The sequence below is a fragment of the Ruditapes philippinarum genome, unplaced genomic scaffold (assembly GCF_026571515.1).
Source record: "Ruditapes philippinarum isolate M1 unplaced genomic scaffold, ASM2657151v2 ctg18020_1_1_1_1, whole genome shotgun sequence".
Taxonomy (NCBI): Eukaryota; Metazoa; Mollusca; class Bivalvia; order Venerida; family Veneridae; genus Ruditapes; species Ruditapes philippinarum.
In genome coordinates this window covers 1,049-16,993 of record NW_026852874.1, presented here as the reverse complement: position 1 = coordinate 16,993, position 15,945 = coordinate 1,049, and the positions used below count along the sequence as shown (strand labels likewise).

The 15,945-nt window shown below is 32.2% G+C and overlaps 1 protein-coding gene across 4 annotated transcripts; it reads left to right on the top strand.

The window, feature by feature from the left end:
• Positions 1 to 7: 7 nt before the first annotated feature.
• On the top strand, positions 8 to 14,903 carry LOC132727175 (uncharacterized). Of its 4 annotated transcripts, XR_009625310.1 has the most exons (7): positions 8 to 1,057; positions 2,645 to 2,968; positions 3,425 to 3,531; positions 11,716 to 11,793; positions 12,260 to 12,324; positions 12,754 to 12,876; positions 13,607 to 14,903. XR_009625310.1 is itself a non-coding variant. In XM_060712613.1 (5 exons), exons 1-4 carry the CDS (start codon positions 1,000 to 1,002, stop codon positions 11,719 to 11,721), a joined length of 495 nt encoding a protein of 164 aa, XP_060568596.1. In that variant the 5' UTR covers positions 8 to 999; the 3' UTR covers positions 11,722 to 11,793; positions 12,260 to 12,716. The 4 variants fall into 4 exon arrangements, 2 of the variants coding, with proteins under 2 accessions (XP_060568596.1, XP_060568589.1); XR_009625309.1 differs by lacking the exon at positions 12,260 to 12,324 and having other exon boundaries at positions 13,607 to 14,301; XM_060712613.1 differs by lacking the exons at positions 12,754 to 12,876; positions 13,607 to 14,903 and having other exon boundaries at positions 12,260 to 12,716.
• Positions 14,904 to 15,945: the final 1,042 nt, after the last annotated feature.

The window sequence follows — 15,945 nt, the reverse complement described above, 5'->3', positions numbered from 1 at the left end:
GTCCCCCGTGTATTTAAACTGCATATTTAAACAAGTTGATAAAAAGAGATTACTACTGTTATCGTCAGTAAGGAACATGATGCCTGGCCAGTATTGTCGTACTCCTCTACCACCAACGAACGAAGAATGGGCTACAGGAAGATTCAGCTTGACAAAGACGTCCCCGATGAGACTACCTTAGTGGACCGGCAAGGATGCTAAATTCTCGGACATATGGAATTTCCGGCGCCGAGTATAAATAAACCGAAATAGAAAGGAAAAATAGAAATTACTACATTAATAATATCATTTATTTGGATTTTATTATATACTAAAAAAAAAATAAATACTATATTTCTATACTGTATGTTAAAACAGAAAAAAAGCTCCAATATTTATCCCTGAAAATGTCAAATGACTTGTCTATATGAATTTAGAAAATACTGTATTGTATGTCTTTGAGAACTTATATAAATTTATAAACGATTGTATGTCTTTGTGAATTTCAAGATATGTTATAATGTTTGTATGTAAAAGAAGAAAATAAAGTTAAATTGTATCGTCTTTCAAAAGCTTAAATACAAAATATATTTTGTTTTACTCATTGGTTGGATAAATATACAAAGAAGTTTTATCTCTCCACATACTAACTTGATACTTAAAAGTATACAAACCTCACATTTAATGTAAGATTATTAACTATTGGTTCATTGTTCGTTAGTTTAACCTACTCTTATGTTAATAAATTGCTATTTGAGACCCATTGTACTTTTATTCAAGTTTTTGTCACCTCATTGTATCAAGAAAAGTATAGTTTTTGACTTTAAAAATTTACCAAATAAAGAATTGTAATGTTGTTAGATATAAAAAGCAGTTATCGTATGGCAATAACGATGTTAACCAGGTCTAAAGATGTCTAATGTGATATTAGACTTGTATATTACAAATATTGTATGTGAATATAAATGATTATGATTTAACTGAGACATTTACACCAGACTCGTATTTTTTCAGAATAAGATGTTGTTCATCGTATCATTGTCACTGGCAGCAGGTTTAACTTCTTTCTTGTTAACAGGTATGAGAAAATACTCCATCATTACTTTAAAAATTTACTATCATAGAATAATACATTTTCACCTTACTAAGGACAATCATTGAGTTTTAATATAACAATGTTGAAAATATTTAAAATATTGTAATAATACATACGTAAATTGTTTATAATCAATTACTGTGTTCAAACATGTTAACAACATAATCAACATTATCCACAAAGAAATGATAGCGTTTGTGACCAAAAAAAATGTCATCGTCACAGATGACTGATATCAGTAAATTCGTAACAACGATAATATGACTTCGGGGATATGCTATTTTAAAGTCCCATAAAAGGGAAACCACTGTTTTTTTACATGACGAGGCTGGAACTAATTAAGTGAGACAATGTTCCATTAAGTGTAGGCCTAGACCAATATTTCAGATATTTCTCTCACTTTCAGATATTTCTCTCACTTATTTTTAGGCGTTTTGACCTCAGTAGAGTTTCTTAAAATCTAAAGGCTACTATTTTCTAAAAACCATGTTTTGTCTCTGTTGCTTTTTGTTGATTAACTACAAAAATAGTGAATATATTTTGTAACAAAGTCAAAGTACAACTAAATGTTTACTGTTTTTACTACTTTTATGACAAATAGTCTCACACACAGCGCTAAGAACTGATGATAAATCATACTCGTAAAAACAGAGATAGCTACAATTCGTCCATAAAGTGGTTTTCATGTCGACACCCATACTTATTTTGTTGCCCAGACGGCCAAATTGAGTTTTGTAAGTGTCAATGACTTGTGGAATCCAAAGTACGCTTTTGAATGTTCACAGAAAATCAACAAGAATAGCTTTAGTTTAAGGGCATATTTCCCGTATTCTTAAATGTTTTGAAAAGTTTTTCACTTTGACGTTTCGATTGCCTGTGTGCATATGTGCGTGCAAGAGCAAATAATAGTCTGCATTCTAGGTTTTCCTTTGAAAACAATAACTTTTGAACAATATTTGATTAATATTGTTCTGTTCTGTTCTGTTCTATTTAGACATCATTTTTTCTACCAAAGAAGACTTTTTATCTCTAAACAATATTATGCTTATAGAACATATGCAATTAACATCCAAGAATATCATTCGTGATAACCATAGCGATACCATAAAGTTAACGCATAAAATACGGTGGTATTAATTAAGAGACCAATTCAACATTTAACTGAATATAGATATAATAACTTTCAACTGACATTTTAACTTTTTAGGCTATATTAAAAAGTTATATAAATGTCAATATCGTTTTGATGTTCATAAACTGTTGAAATATCAAATATCAGTACTGAAAAATAAGTGCGTCACTCAAATTATGAAACGTTTAATTAATTTATAATTATATTGAATTTCGCCCTTTCTGAACATTCTTTGTTTACGTTGTTTTTATGTAAATAAAAAGAAAATATTGTATTTATTGTTTAAACGTAGAATCTGTTCCGATAAAAGTTTAACTGTTTTTATTTACTTATTAATACTAGGTTTGCTTCATTTTAACTGCTGCATTTTTAACCTTGTGTTATTCTGTTAACATATAAATCAAAATTGCAATGCTGTTTTTGAAATATGATCTCAGGTGCAAATATCGATATTCAAAGGAAAGACAATCGGGCTGATGAAACATGTGAGTGTGGAAAAAGCATAACACTGTCGTGCACTTTTAGGAAGAACACATTTGCCATTGAGTGGATATATGCAAACGATATTAAACCGATAGCAAAATGTATAAAACAAGTTTGCAGTTTAAATCCAGATTATGTTGAACAGTACAGTATTACGTTTGACATGGCACAGGGCTATTTTGACTTGACAGTACTAAAGGTAACCATGGAGCTCAACAGAAAAATGCTAATTTGTTCGGATGGGTCCAATACTGATTCTTATAAAATGAGTGTCAGAGGTAATAATTATTTACGCACAAATATATCCTCTTTTTCCAAGAAAGGTACAAGTTAGCAGTATATGTATTATAACACTACTTCAAATGCAATTAGTATGACAATCCCTATTAAAATTTTCACTAGTTACTTAAATTATATCACATTTCATTACATCACCCTAAACCATAAAACGTAGATGTATAACGTTGAGAAAGGGAGCAAAACACTGGGATACAAACCCGGCTAAATATAGAGCTTCTCAATTTGGTTGATAATTAATATCGTAGCAGTAAGCACTATCAGTTAACAGAGATATGTTGGACAGTTTGCTTGAACTCTTCATATTGTCACCTTTAAAAAATGTTTTGTCACATTAAAGTATTGCAAAAATATTTATAGTTTTCTATATAAATCATTCTCTGAATGAACACATTAGTTTCGGTAGGTATCCTTTTCTCATGATGTTTCTGTTACAGACTACGAGCCTTACCTGACTGATGATAGTAATACTAGGAGCATAAAAGCTGCGTCTGGTTGCATTTCACAAGACACACAAGTTTCCTTCAAATGGATAAAGATTAACGTATGTTTCTTTACAGAATTATAAACATATTTAGGTGAAAATACATAAAAAATAATTCAACAAAGTGTTAATTAATCAAAAGCTATAAAAACAAAAAAGATTGCATTCTACTTAAAATAGAAACAAAGTCGCTATGAGCGCAAATATCCTGACATTTACAGAAGAAAATCACATGAGTTTAACACAATCTTTTAAGCAATATAGTAAACAGGAGTCCTCGTTTGTGCTAAAATATCTATATCATTGCAAGAAAGATGTACATCATGATTTATCACAAATATAAGTGCGATGAGGCTGCATTTGAATTTTTTATAATCGTATTACACCACGGGGGAGAATCACGCCGTTCGTTACCCAAACAAACAAGATGGCGGATGCAGCCAAAAAGTAGGTTTTTCCTTTTTTCTCTCTGAAATCCGTGATATTCTAATGTAAAGGAACAGATAATAACCTTCTCCACAATTTTCCTGACACACAGTATTTTATTTCATGATGTTTCATCCCGTACTTCATCTGAAATGTGCGTCACCAGATTCGAAGCGATAGAATTTTCTACCGGTTTGATCGTGGTAACGTACGGCTTCTTCTCTCAAATTCACTGTTTCGTTTACATATATGTATATTAGCTGAAACCACTGACTTTAAAAATTGTAATATGTCGTCATCTAAGCATTCATGCCCATTCTATCTAGAATAACCGCTGACAATATTAAGATCGGGACATTTTCCGGAAATGATAACGTATGGTGCACAAAATATCAATGATAACGTACGGCGCATTTTCTGATTAATTGATTTTCTATATAATAGAAAAGCTATGTTTATCAGACATAAGAGGATGTGAAGAACCAAATAAAGAAACTGAAATAAATTAAATTAGTGTCCAGCTTTATTTGTAAGCCAATGAAAACGCTGTATTTCTTAAAAATTCTTTGTGTAAATTTTCATGGAAAAAAAACCCCATCGAAATCCATATCCGATTTGAAACTTTATATTTCATGGTCGGTAAAATGTTTACCAGTAGAATTGAATAAGCAAATTCCAATGTCACTGTTTGATTGCTGATGCCTACAATACTTCTTTAAGAAATTATGTTTTTGTTGGGCGTTTGTTGAAAAAACGCCAGAATATGATAGGCAAGTTCCTGCATGTAGTTGTTTTCATCAATTAATGACGATCCCTTCATTTACAATCCGCTATTGATGCGAATGGACCTTCATTTTTAGGATATGTGTATAAACATATAGTAATTGCGTTTATGTATTAAAAATTAACTAATATACAACAATTTTGCATTAATGGTTCATGTAATGTATGTTTTTGTATGTATGTACATGCTTATGTGTGTATGTATGTGTACATGAATATACAAGAGACCTATAAGTTAGTGGTTTAAAGTCAACTTTGATATGAAAATGTTCATTATGTTCATTATACTTAAGAAAATTTCGGCTAGTATTACTTTATCAATCAAAATTGATCTTCTCCAAACATTTTCATGATTTTTGATATTTTGTATATTTGTTTATGCCATACACTGTACGTTAATGTGCATGTTTAATGTCCTCATCGGCTTTTAAAGCCTTTCGGAATAAAATAAAATGTCTACTATAATAAAAAAAACCGTAAGGTTATGTCGCTCAAATATATCTGACGTCATAGTGGCACAACGTCACGCTAAATGGTAGCGTTTTAATATCAACTGACCGTCAAATAAACATATTTCTTATCTACTAAATTTATGGAAGTTTTTCGCATAACATTATTTTATATTAACATGGAATTAACTAAACGTTTAACAAAAGTGATATTTTCATGTTTCAATATAACATTCTGTTTTATTTCTATCTTTTTTCTATTATTTACCAATAAAATAACGTACCAATGAGCCAGTCTATATTCTAAAGCAGGAGTTTATCGAGTGGAATATCCTTGGCTATTATCAATATCAACAGAAAGGGCCGAACAGTTGCGGTTGAGGAAATTAGGGTATAGTCAGCGCAATGCGTTTATTTACCGTAATTCATTTTCAATCGAGTGATGCCTCTGTACATGTACCTCCTTATATTTAGGAGTCATTGTATCAATAAAATATAGAACATGTTTTACAACAAACACGGATAAGTGTAAACTTGCATTTTAAAAATAATAAAAAGGGGTTAAATTGAAAATTTTAAATCTAGTTTACAAACATTTAACTATGCCTCGGCCAGTCGAGGAGTATTTCTTGACACTGTAGACTAGGTTTTGTTTGTTTGTTTGTTTCATTTTACGCCTTTTTCCAACAGTATTTCAGTTATATAGGCGGGTAGTTTCCTAACCATCGTTCCTGGAGAGTTACACCAGTACTAGACTATCTTCCTCCGCGCTAAACTACCAAAGCATCTCCCGGGGATCGAACCCACGCTGTAGACTAGGTGGATTTTGGTAATTGTTTAACCCCAATCGATAACTTTGCGGCGTCTTTGATGTGCAGCATCAACATTTAACTTGTTATTCTCTATTATGTATTTTTCTTTCAATGAGCGACCAGATTGAATAAACACAGGCTCATCTCATCTGGATGCTAGCTAGTCGCAATCACTTCTTGTTTTGTTTATTATTCACGCGGTTCAAATATTAAGATTTCCTTATCAGAAATTTGACAGGAATGAGCTTAGACTTTTTCTTTGGAAAAGAAAATATATCAAGCCGTCCGTACCTTTTAACATTTTTGCTCTGCTGAATGCATTTCTTCTTTCTGATAAGGGGAAAAGACCATAATTATCGCACAACAATGGGGAAATTTAATGTGAAGGCAACAATACACAAATGTTTCCTGAAAGTGGACGCTTTTCTTTCCATTCTGCTATTTATACAAAATATTCTTAAACTGTGCACATGTGTTTTAATTGGTATATTAAAATCGAATATCTATTATGCCACCAGCTAGAAATATATTTATACCCGATAGTGCAGCATTGTTAAAATAATTATTTCTGACCTGACAAACTTTTTTTCTCAGATATCTATGACTTCCTACATACAAATAATTCATTATCAGCTTACTGGAAAAATAGAAATCCACCAAGTAAAAAATGCGCCGTACGTTATCATTGATATTTTGTGCGCCATACGTTATCATTTCCGTAAATGCCCTGATATGAATATTTACATCGGTAAATATAGCAAGAATTGGCATGGATGCTTACTTGACAACATATTACAACTTTTTAAAGTCAGTGGTTTCAGTTAATATACATATATATAAAAGAAACAGTGAATTTGAGAGAAGAAGCCGTACGTTACCACGATCAGACCGGTGGAATATTCTATCGCTTCGAATCTGGTTACGCGCATTTCAGATGAAATACGGGACGAAACATCATGAAATAAAATCCTGTGTGGCAGGAAAATTGTGTAGAAAGTTATTACACAAGAACATCACGAATTTCAGAGAAGAAAGGAAAAAACTTACTTTTCGGCTGCATTCGCCATGCTGTTTGTTTTGGTTACGAACGGCGTGACCCCCCCCCCCCCGATTATACACTGACCTTCAAAATGATAAGACATGAAATGAAACTAAATTATCATTTTAAAGTTTATTTTTGGTTCACTTATTGTAAATCTATAAATGCGAACATTTAATTGGATAGTCAGTATAGCGGGTGTGGATATAACCATACATGCGTGCATTGTCGAACATAATTTCCTTTTCACCCTAACCTTCTTAGTATTCCTCTAATGAGGCAGTGACATCATTAACATGATGTCACTTCCATTCCCGACATATCTTTTACTTTTCCATCGTGACCCAGCAAAGATTTTCAAGACTTAAATACAACGACGCTTGACAAGTAAGTACTTTGTTACAAATATTCTAATTTTAGATAACTGGTGTCATATGGGTTAAGTGGTCATGTCATTTCGATAAATCACATATTTCTTGTTATTTGTAAATCTAATTAATGAACTGTGATGTGGAAAATAACTTTATATGTCATTTAGATATTTATTTACTGAGTAATTTGCATGTTCAGTATTACAGTTATGCATGTCACAATGAAAATTTCTACCAGTGCAGTATCCAGAACCCTAACACATATGTAGCGAGTCCATTCTTATTGTTTTTTAATAAGACACGTTTCTTTCCGATGCTGAAAGTTTTATCAATGATTTAAGAAATATTCTAAGCAACACCAAGGTTACATATAGTATAAAATTTTCTTATTTATTACGTGCGAGCGAGATAGCTATATACGTTCTTAAGGGATAGTTTAGCGTGCGCATGCGATTTCTATTACGTGCCTCGCACGAATAGATCGACGCCCCGAATAATTGTCTAACCTACAGTGGTATTGGACAAGTGTTTTTTTTTTAATCACTCGGCCACGGAGGCCCGTAAATCATTTAAGGAAGAAATTGAGAAGACCATCTAACACGTACTTTGTTTTCATCAAAAAGAAAACCAATGTATCGCTATTTTCCGAAAATTGCTGTTAACAGATCCGCCGTTGAAAAAGCACTTACAACGTACATAGGTTTCTAAAAGAATCAATCCGGGGAATGCCATAATTATGGAATATCGGGCCTCGCAGAATCGGGCGAGACGCGACATTTGGACGAGACACACGGCGAGGCACGATATTGTAACACGAGATCTCGCAATGCCAAAGCATCCCGTATCACAAGATTCCACGGTAGAATATGGTGCCTCGCTTCATGTTTTGCTGAAATTTTGCTTTTCATGTCTCTCAGTAAAATCGCTTCGTGTTTGTGCTTGTCAAAGGCCTGACTATGGTTTAGGAAACATCGCAGGAGCCATCTGGCCTTGTCCTGTAATGGAGGACAGGTTATTTGGGTAAAGGGAAGAAGGGATCCTGAAAAGTCATAAGCTAATGAATATGCATTTTCCGAGTTCGAGTCGATTATGACCGGAATTTAATTAAGTGTATTCCAAATGATACGTTCAACATTAGATGAGGTGGAAGACGTTCAAAAGACATTTGAAATGTCCACCTGACAAAAGATGGCGGATAGATTTGTAGACAATCATTTATATTTAATATGTCCAGAAAGTGCATTTAAAAATTTTATTAAAATATAGTACTACTATAAAGTAGTGAGGGGATCTAAGAGAGAGACATACTTCTTTGTAACAACCTGGGGTCTGATTGAGTTAGCAGAGTATCATGTAAAGAAAAATAGAAAAATCATATTGAGGGATCCTAAGGATGAACCAGGGGATATGATAGAGTACGAGGAATGTTCAAATATGAATGCAGCTTGGTCAATTTTCAGAAGTACTTAACAAACAGAGCAAAAATACCCGCCACCATGTTTTATTTCTTAAATGCGTTTTTATAATCTTTGAGGTATTCTGTTCAGACACTGGAATATAGCCCAACCGAAACTTTTTGCGTTTGATATTTTCTTCCAGCAAGGTGTTTTTTTTAAACCTCCTAAATAACAAAAAGTGACAAGGGGAAAGATCTGGGGAAAACGGTGGGTGTGAAAGCTCGACAACCTTTTCCTGTTTCAGATATTATCATACAATGGCCGCTCTGTGTGATGGAGCATTGTCATGCAACAATCTGACACCACGGAGACCAGTTGTTGACCGACGGTTTTTGAAATATTTCTTTAAATTTAGGACCTTGCCTTCGTAAAACTTAACATTTACAGATTTACCCTATGGTACGGCAATTTGAATAGCAGGACCTTGATTGGTAAATAAAATGACATACATGACCTTTTGGACGCTCATGGTGAATTTGACTATGCAAGGTCTTTGACTTCCTTTGATTGCCAATATTTTGTTATGTATCTTTCGTTTGGGCTCACAAAAGTGAACCCACGTCTCTGTTTCGTCGCCTGTGATGATATTTGAGAAGGATTGATTGTTGTATTCAGCAATTGTTTGGAGATTCTTACCCGAGCAAATTTTTTGCTCTTTTGTAAGGAGATGGGGTATCCATCTGGTACTTATCCTTCTCATTTTTAATTCACGTCTAATAATCTTATCAGCAACTCCTACAGAGATACCAACGCATTAAGCTATATACCAAGTTGTAAATCTTGCATCAGTAGCAATCGATTCCTTTACTTTTCAACCATTTTTGGCGAAGTTACAGTTTTCGGACGGAGTGCATGAGGTGCATCTTTTTCAATGCTTCCGGCAAACACAATATTATAATAATAAGCTGTGAAATTATAATATTACGGACATTTAGCATAATCCGTACAATCTGGCAGTGAATTAATGACATGTTTTAAAGGGAGGTAATCAATTCCCATGTTAATTATTTTATGGCCACAAAGTGTATGGTAATTAACAATTTTTACTGAATAAATATTGGTTAATAAACGAACAATATGACTGAATAAAAAACGCAAGCGTTTCTTTCATAATAAAAAATGAAGAGATTGTAATAACTATGATGTACCTATATATAAATAACTTGTTACACAGGCATTATCAATGAGTTAATAATTTGATTAGAAGTCTTCCTTTTTCTTCTCTAAAAGAGTCACTTTCGTTTAATAGTTTATACAGAGGGAAAATGTTAAATTTACCTCCTGAACAATTATGTAAATGTTTATTGACTTGCAACATTCTGAGTTCTTCTGTGTTTGTTTGCTGCCTATGTAAAGTCATACGTTTACATAATTCATTTTTTGTTTGGCCAATATAAAACTGTTTACAGTTGTCACAAATTATTGAATATATCACATGTTTTGAAACACAGTTCATACTTTGTTTGATCTTAAATGTCTTACTGTTACAAAATTGTATTTTATTTCCTTCTATTAAAGGACATGTTTTACACCTACTCTTGTTGCATTTAGAAACAGTATTATTTTTCATGTCGAACTTTGAAGAGGTTAAGATGTGTTGAAGATTTTTTGCCTGTTTTTTAGTTTTAGATATATATTAAAACAGATAATTTAACCATATCTGATTTATAACAACATGTAATTAATTGAAAAGCACTACATCATGTATATATAATCTTTAAACATAAGGAATCCTGTAAAGCCACCAAGGCATTATATAAAGCTTTACGATAAGTATACTCTTGAATGATTATTGTAATGACTCCTAGTTTACACTAACCAGAGAATATAGTGAAGAACATGCTTGGTATGTTAAAACTCTTCATTATTTTATTTCAAAACTGAATTAAAGCTTTCGAGAGGAGTATTCTTTCCTTTTGTTTAGGCTTAGGACTTTATTGTGCCTACAAGACAAAACAATTGTGATATGTCATCATAATATAATTATCTGGTAATTTTTTTAGTCCCCTTTCCAGTTTACTGGAGGGAACTTTAGGTTTATCCTCCGTCCATCCGTCAGTCAGGCCGTCAGTCCGTCCACAAAAAGCTGGATCCTGCGATAATGCATTAAGTACTGAAAATATTTTTATGAAACTTGCAGTATGGATAGATGGCAATATATAGATTGTGCATGTTTTGTCATGTTTGCCTGTGACGAAAACTCTGATTGCTATGCCAACAAATAGACCTAAAATAGGACAGATTAGCAATATTTGTGATAACTCAAAAAGAACTGAACATATGTTTATAAAACTTTAGATATAAATAGCAGACAGTATGGAGAACATGAAGCACATATCTATATGTCCACAAAGGAGGAACTGTCCGTCCGTCTTTCAATCATGGCCTCAGAAACCTTTTATATTATTACTATATTTTCTTTTTTACAGAATGTAATAATTTAAAACTTGGCCTAAAACAATACCCTCCAGTGAAATATATTGATATTACCTTGGCCTCTAAAAGACCTTGATCTCTGAATTACATTGACCTTTAAGGTTTTTTTTACCAAAAACTATAACTTTAAAACATAGTGGTCCTGAAAGTTTTTCAAGAGTTTTCAACATGGGTAAAGGTCAGATGAGTTTAATAATACTGCAAACATTTTTCATAATGAAACTTGGTATACAAGTTAAGGGATACTTATAACACAGTACTTTGTTACAGACAAACTAAGAATTCAAAAGATTTACAATCATTCATTCATTCATTCATTCATTCATTCATTCATTCATTTAATGGCATATTTGGATGGCGAATTGGCCTTCAGAATGTTGCTTGGGTTCTAACTGGTAGTGGACTTATTGCTTGCAATACTTTATGATGGTTGCTTGTTTTTCAATGACTTCATTCATGCAAATGTTTCAGATGTAAGAAAACTGTTGCAGCTGAAATTAAGACCAGCTTACGCAACATCCCAAAGAATGTGGTTTTCCACTTTAAAAGGTATGTTTCTGATTATCAAAATATAAAATTTAAAAACTGATTTTAACTCAACTTTTTGTCACAAACAATTTCAGCTCTCGTTTGCTTTTCTATAGGTATTTATCAACAGCTGTTGTAGTAAATAAAATCTTGGTTATTTATTTGAAGAAGAAATTTAGATTTAATAATTTGGTTTAATTTTTTTATTTAGTTGCAAACGGTTGAAGTAACACTTCTATAGACATACAACATTGTTGTTAAACTATAAAGTATTTAGTTTGCTTGATCAATTATCTCGAAAGGGTTTATAAGAATAAATACCTTATGTCTGTCTGTCTATCTGTCTGTCAGTCTGTAAGAAATTTGAGCCTACTCGATAATGTTTAAACTGCTAAAACATTTTTAGCTTTACTATTTGTTTATTCTGATATTGAAATCGATGATATGTTGATATTTACTCGTATGGTGCCTTTCCTTCCATGTTTAGATTCTCGAATTCTGATCAAAGGATGGAAGAAAGCTACCAGTTCAGGAAGTAATTCATCTTGAACCGTATGTGTGCCCCGTCCAAAAAAGAGTAAAGTGCTAATTTGAGAATGGTTTTAAACAAATTGAACATAACAGCCTCCTTGAATGATGTTTTCATCAACTGCATTTGGATCTCAAACAACACATTATGACAGTTTTTATATTACTTAAAGCGTTATAAGAGCAAAAACTTTTTATCCTTATGTATAATGAATAACCTCTTGTTCATTTAATAGAATAGGGCCTACGAACATGATAATGTGGCCTTGCCATACGATATATGCCATGTTTTGTATATATATATTTCAGCTGCCAATAAGAATACTAAAATAAAATAATTTGTTGAAATCTGTAATTTGCAAACAATTTGTTTATTTAATTTTCAAGTTTTTAATAATATACCAATAGCAATTCTTGGTTGGGTATCTGCATTTGAAATATTTATCTTCACAGCTATTAGAGGATAAAGCAGACTTGTATGGTGCAATTCTTCACTAAGGGACATGCATCAGTAGAGGTCATGTCCTTGCCATTTTGAGGTACAAAATGCGATGATTGAGAGTTGATGACATGAAGGTATGTTTATTACAGGGATACTCAGGCAAATAAATAAAAATATATCACATTTGTCTTATGTACTCAAATCGAGCTAAAATGCATTTTCATAAGTCCGTAGCATGTTTTTCTGTAAAAATACTATTCATGGTTTTAAACATAAACATATTTACAAATATTAGGGAAAATGAAAATAAAAACAGAATTGAGAAGTTTTAGACTAGCACAAAACCTGGAACGTACAAAATCAGATCTACCTATCTTCATTTACATTTTCTGTTAGTAGATGTATGTTTCCACAAAGATTTACTCTTTCCATCAGAGACATCTGTCTAGTTTTCTGTTGTTATGTATTACATTCAGTGATGTTATGAATTACATGCAGTGATTTTGCAGTGAATAATTCACTGAAGTGAAGTTCATTTGCAATAGTTCAAATTGTTTATGTATAGGATTAAATATATTCAGTTGGTGACATAGGTCTACACATATATAAATGTCCAATTCTTCTTTTCATCAAAACATTGACAAGGTGGTGTTTAACTGCATTTGGCTAAAATGTATATTTTGCATATTAATTAAAGCATGTTTTCCTGGAACTTGGAAATTAGTAATACTAAAATGAAGAACTGAATACAGAGTAAATACTGTAAGCTCTTTCATTGAGTTCGGTCTGTTTTATATTTTAAGCCTATATATACTTTTTTCAGAAAGATCCTTTATTCTGAATTTGTATACTTTTTTATTTTAGCAGATCACAGGAATTTGAAAGAGGAAAGCTATGGAAGATATGGAGACAAGTTATATTATTTTGTATAGAACAATGCCATGTTTATGTTCAACGAATTTAGAAATTATTTGGCACAAGTGTAAACAATAATAGGAATACCACTCCTGAAACCCTAACTTAAAGGTCAAGGTCACACTTTCAGCTCAAAGCCTAACTTGGTCTGGTACAGGCTATATTTAGTGTCTTGCCACTTTTCATTGATCAAGTGATTTTGAAATGGGGTGACACAAATGTTTATGGCAGAACTGTTAACAAAAAAAGATGACATATCGTTTGAAAAACCCAGAACTCTTCCTTCAAAGTCAAAACTGCAATTGCAAAACTGCAAACTGCATCTTATCTGATAATTATTTCTGAGAAGAAATACCTCTGCATATGTTACATTGATCGAATCATTGAACATTTAGATTTTTTATTGTGAATAAAAATGTGTATAGTTTATATGTTTTTGTCGTTATTCTTTTTAACCTAACATATTCATTTATTATCCAGCAAACGGGAATTCTGTGTAATATCAGAACCAGAAAAGTAACATCTAAATTTGTAACAATGCTTCCATTATCTTTCGGACATTTGACCAGAAAGTGTATTTTGTTATGTGCCGCAATTTTGCAAAACTTGTGATGAATTCTCTCATTAATTACTCTAATCAAAGTATTTGGTGACTATAGTAATTACATTTGAAGAGCTATAACATGTTATGTCCTTATATCGTATGTATCCAGATTTATAAGAACACAATAATAGTTGCCACTTTTATTCCATGTCATAGGTATCACCGGAAGTACATGTATATATCATATTGCATCTCTTTATAACCAGATTGCAGCAATACATATTTAAGTTATAATATATCAAGTACTGTTATCTATTTTACTACAAAGATTCTCGTGGTACCTGTTTCAGATTGCTTTACTTCAACCAGTCTTTCGTTTTTGTCATGTATGAAATTTTCGAGCGTATGAACCATCTGAGGTTCTGCTTATGCGCAAAGTTATCACTGGAAAAAGTAGAAAGGAGCATCTGAGGCCATCTTCCAAAAGTAACACTGTAAAAGTGCTATATGATCACAACACAGTCTAACAATTGTCCTAAATTATACTTTATTTTGAGAAGTACATATTCCTTGTTTACACAATAATGAATCTGTAAATATATATTAAATATGGTACTTTGCAATATCCCCTGTTTATATGAATCTCTGTGATCATACTTAGGTGTGTTACTTTACTGGATCTGCAACATCTTTATAAGGATATACATGTATTTAGGATGATATATTAACTGATGGCTAAAAAGTCCATTTTATCGCCAGTGTAATGATTGTTTAAAATGTGAAACTTGATCGGATGCCATTTGCCTATATAGGACCTCGCCTTCAGTTATATCAAGTAATGTACTTTTTCTGATCCCCTGGTTACTATATAGGTTCCCGTTTTAAATCATACCTATACCTAATACCTAAGTTTCTCTATAAGAGGCCGTAATGGATGTGTATATGAGGAACTTCACCGAACCCTTTTGCTGTATAATATCCCGGGTACTTAAAAGGATTATCTGGTTACTATATGAGATTCTGTTCTACGATACATCACGTATGGTACTTTTCTGTATCTCCTGGTTTCTTAATAGGATTCCCTTTGATAATCCTTTATTAATGGCATTTTATCATATCCCTTCATTATTTTTTGAAGAGTTTCTTGAATTATATAAATTGTCACATAGCTTACCAAACTGGTTTCCATGTTATGAAAAATGAGGATTCTTTAACTTTGTTTCTCCAAAAGATTCCTATAATGATATTTTGAAATAAAGTACTTTACCAAATATCTCACTAACTGTATATAAAAATCCTTGTAATTGTTAATCATATGAGGAAATTTACCGTATCCCTATAATTTTATAGGATCCCGCTTTATGTGGCATCAAAACTTTATCTGATTCCATTGCTACTTTATATGATCTATTTTCATGTTCCATCAAGTACAGTACCGTTATCTAATCCCCGTGTTTCTTTATGCGATCTCGTATTATGATACACAAAGAATGGTTCTTTTCCTGATCTCCAGGTTTTTTAAAAGGATCCCCTTCGGTACGTAGTCCTTTAATTATGTCATTATATCTGATATCCTTGTTATTTTTGAGGAGCACTTTATATAACATGTAGAAAATATACCATATTGGTTCCCAGGTTAAGAAATATGAAGGACGTTTTCTTTTCCTTTGTTCCAAAAGATCCCTATAAAGATATTTCAAAATAAAGTACTCTGTCTTATACCCAAGTTGCTCTATAACTCCCT

What these genes read in the sequence shown, in the direction of transcription:
- LOC132727175 (XM_060712606.1), top strand. Translation starts at nt 1,000, where the DNA reads ATGTTGTTCATCGTATCATTGTCACTGGCAGCAGGTTTAACTTCTTTC. An exon ending in AACTTCTTTCTTGTTAACAG is followed by an intron (nt 1,058 to 2,644) that starts GTATGAGAAAAT and finishes ATATGATCTCAG; the next exon opens with GTGCAAATATCGATATTCAA. An exon ending in TTATAAAATGAGTGTCAGAG is followed by an intron (nt 2,969 to 3,424) that starts GTAATAATTATT and finishes TTTCTGTTACAG; the next exon opens with ACTACGAGCCTTACCTGACT.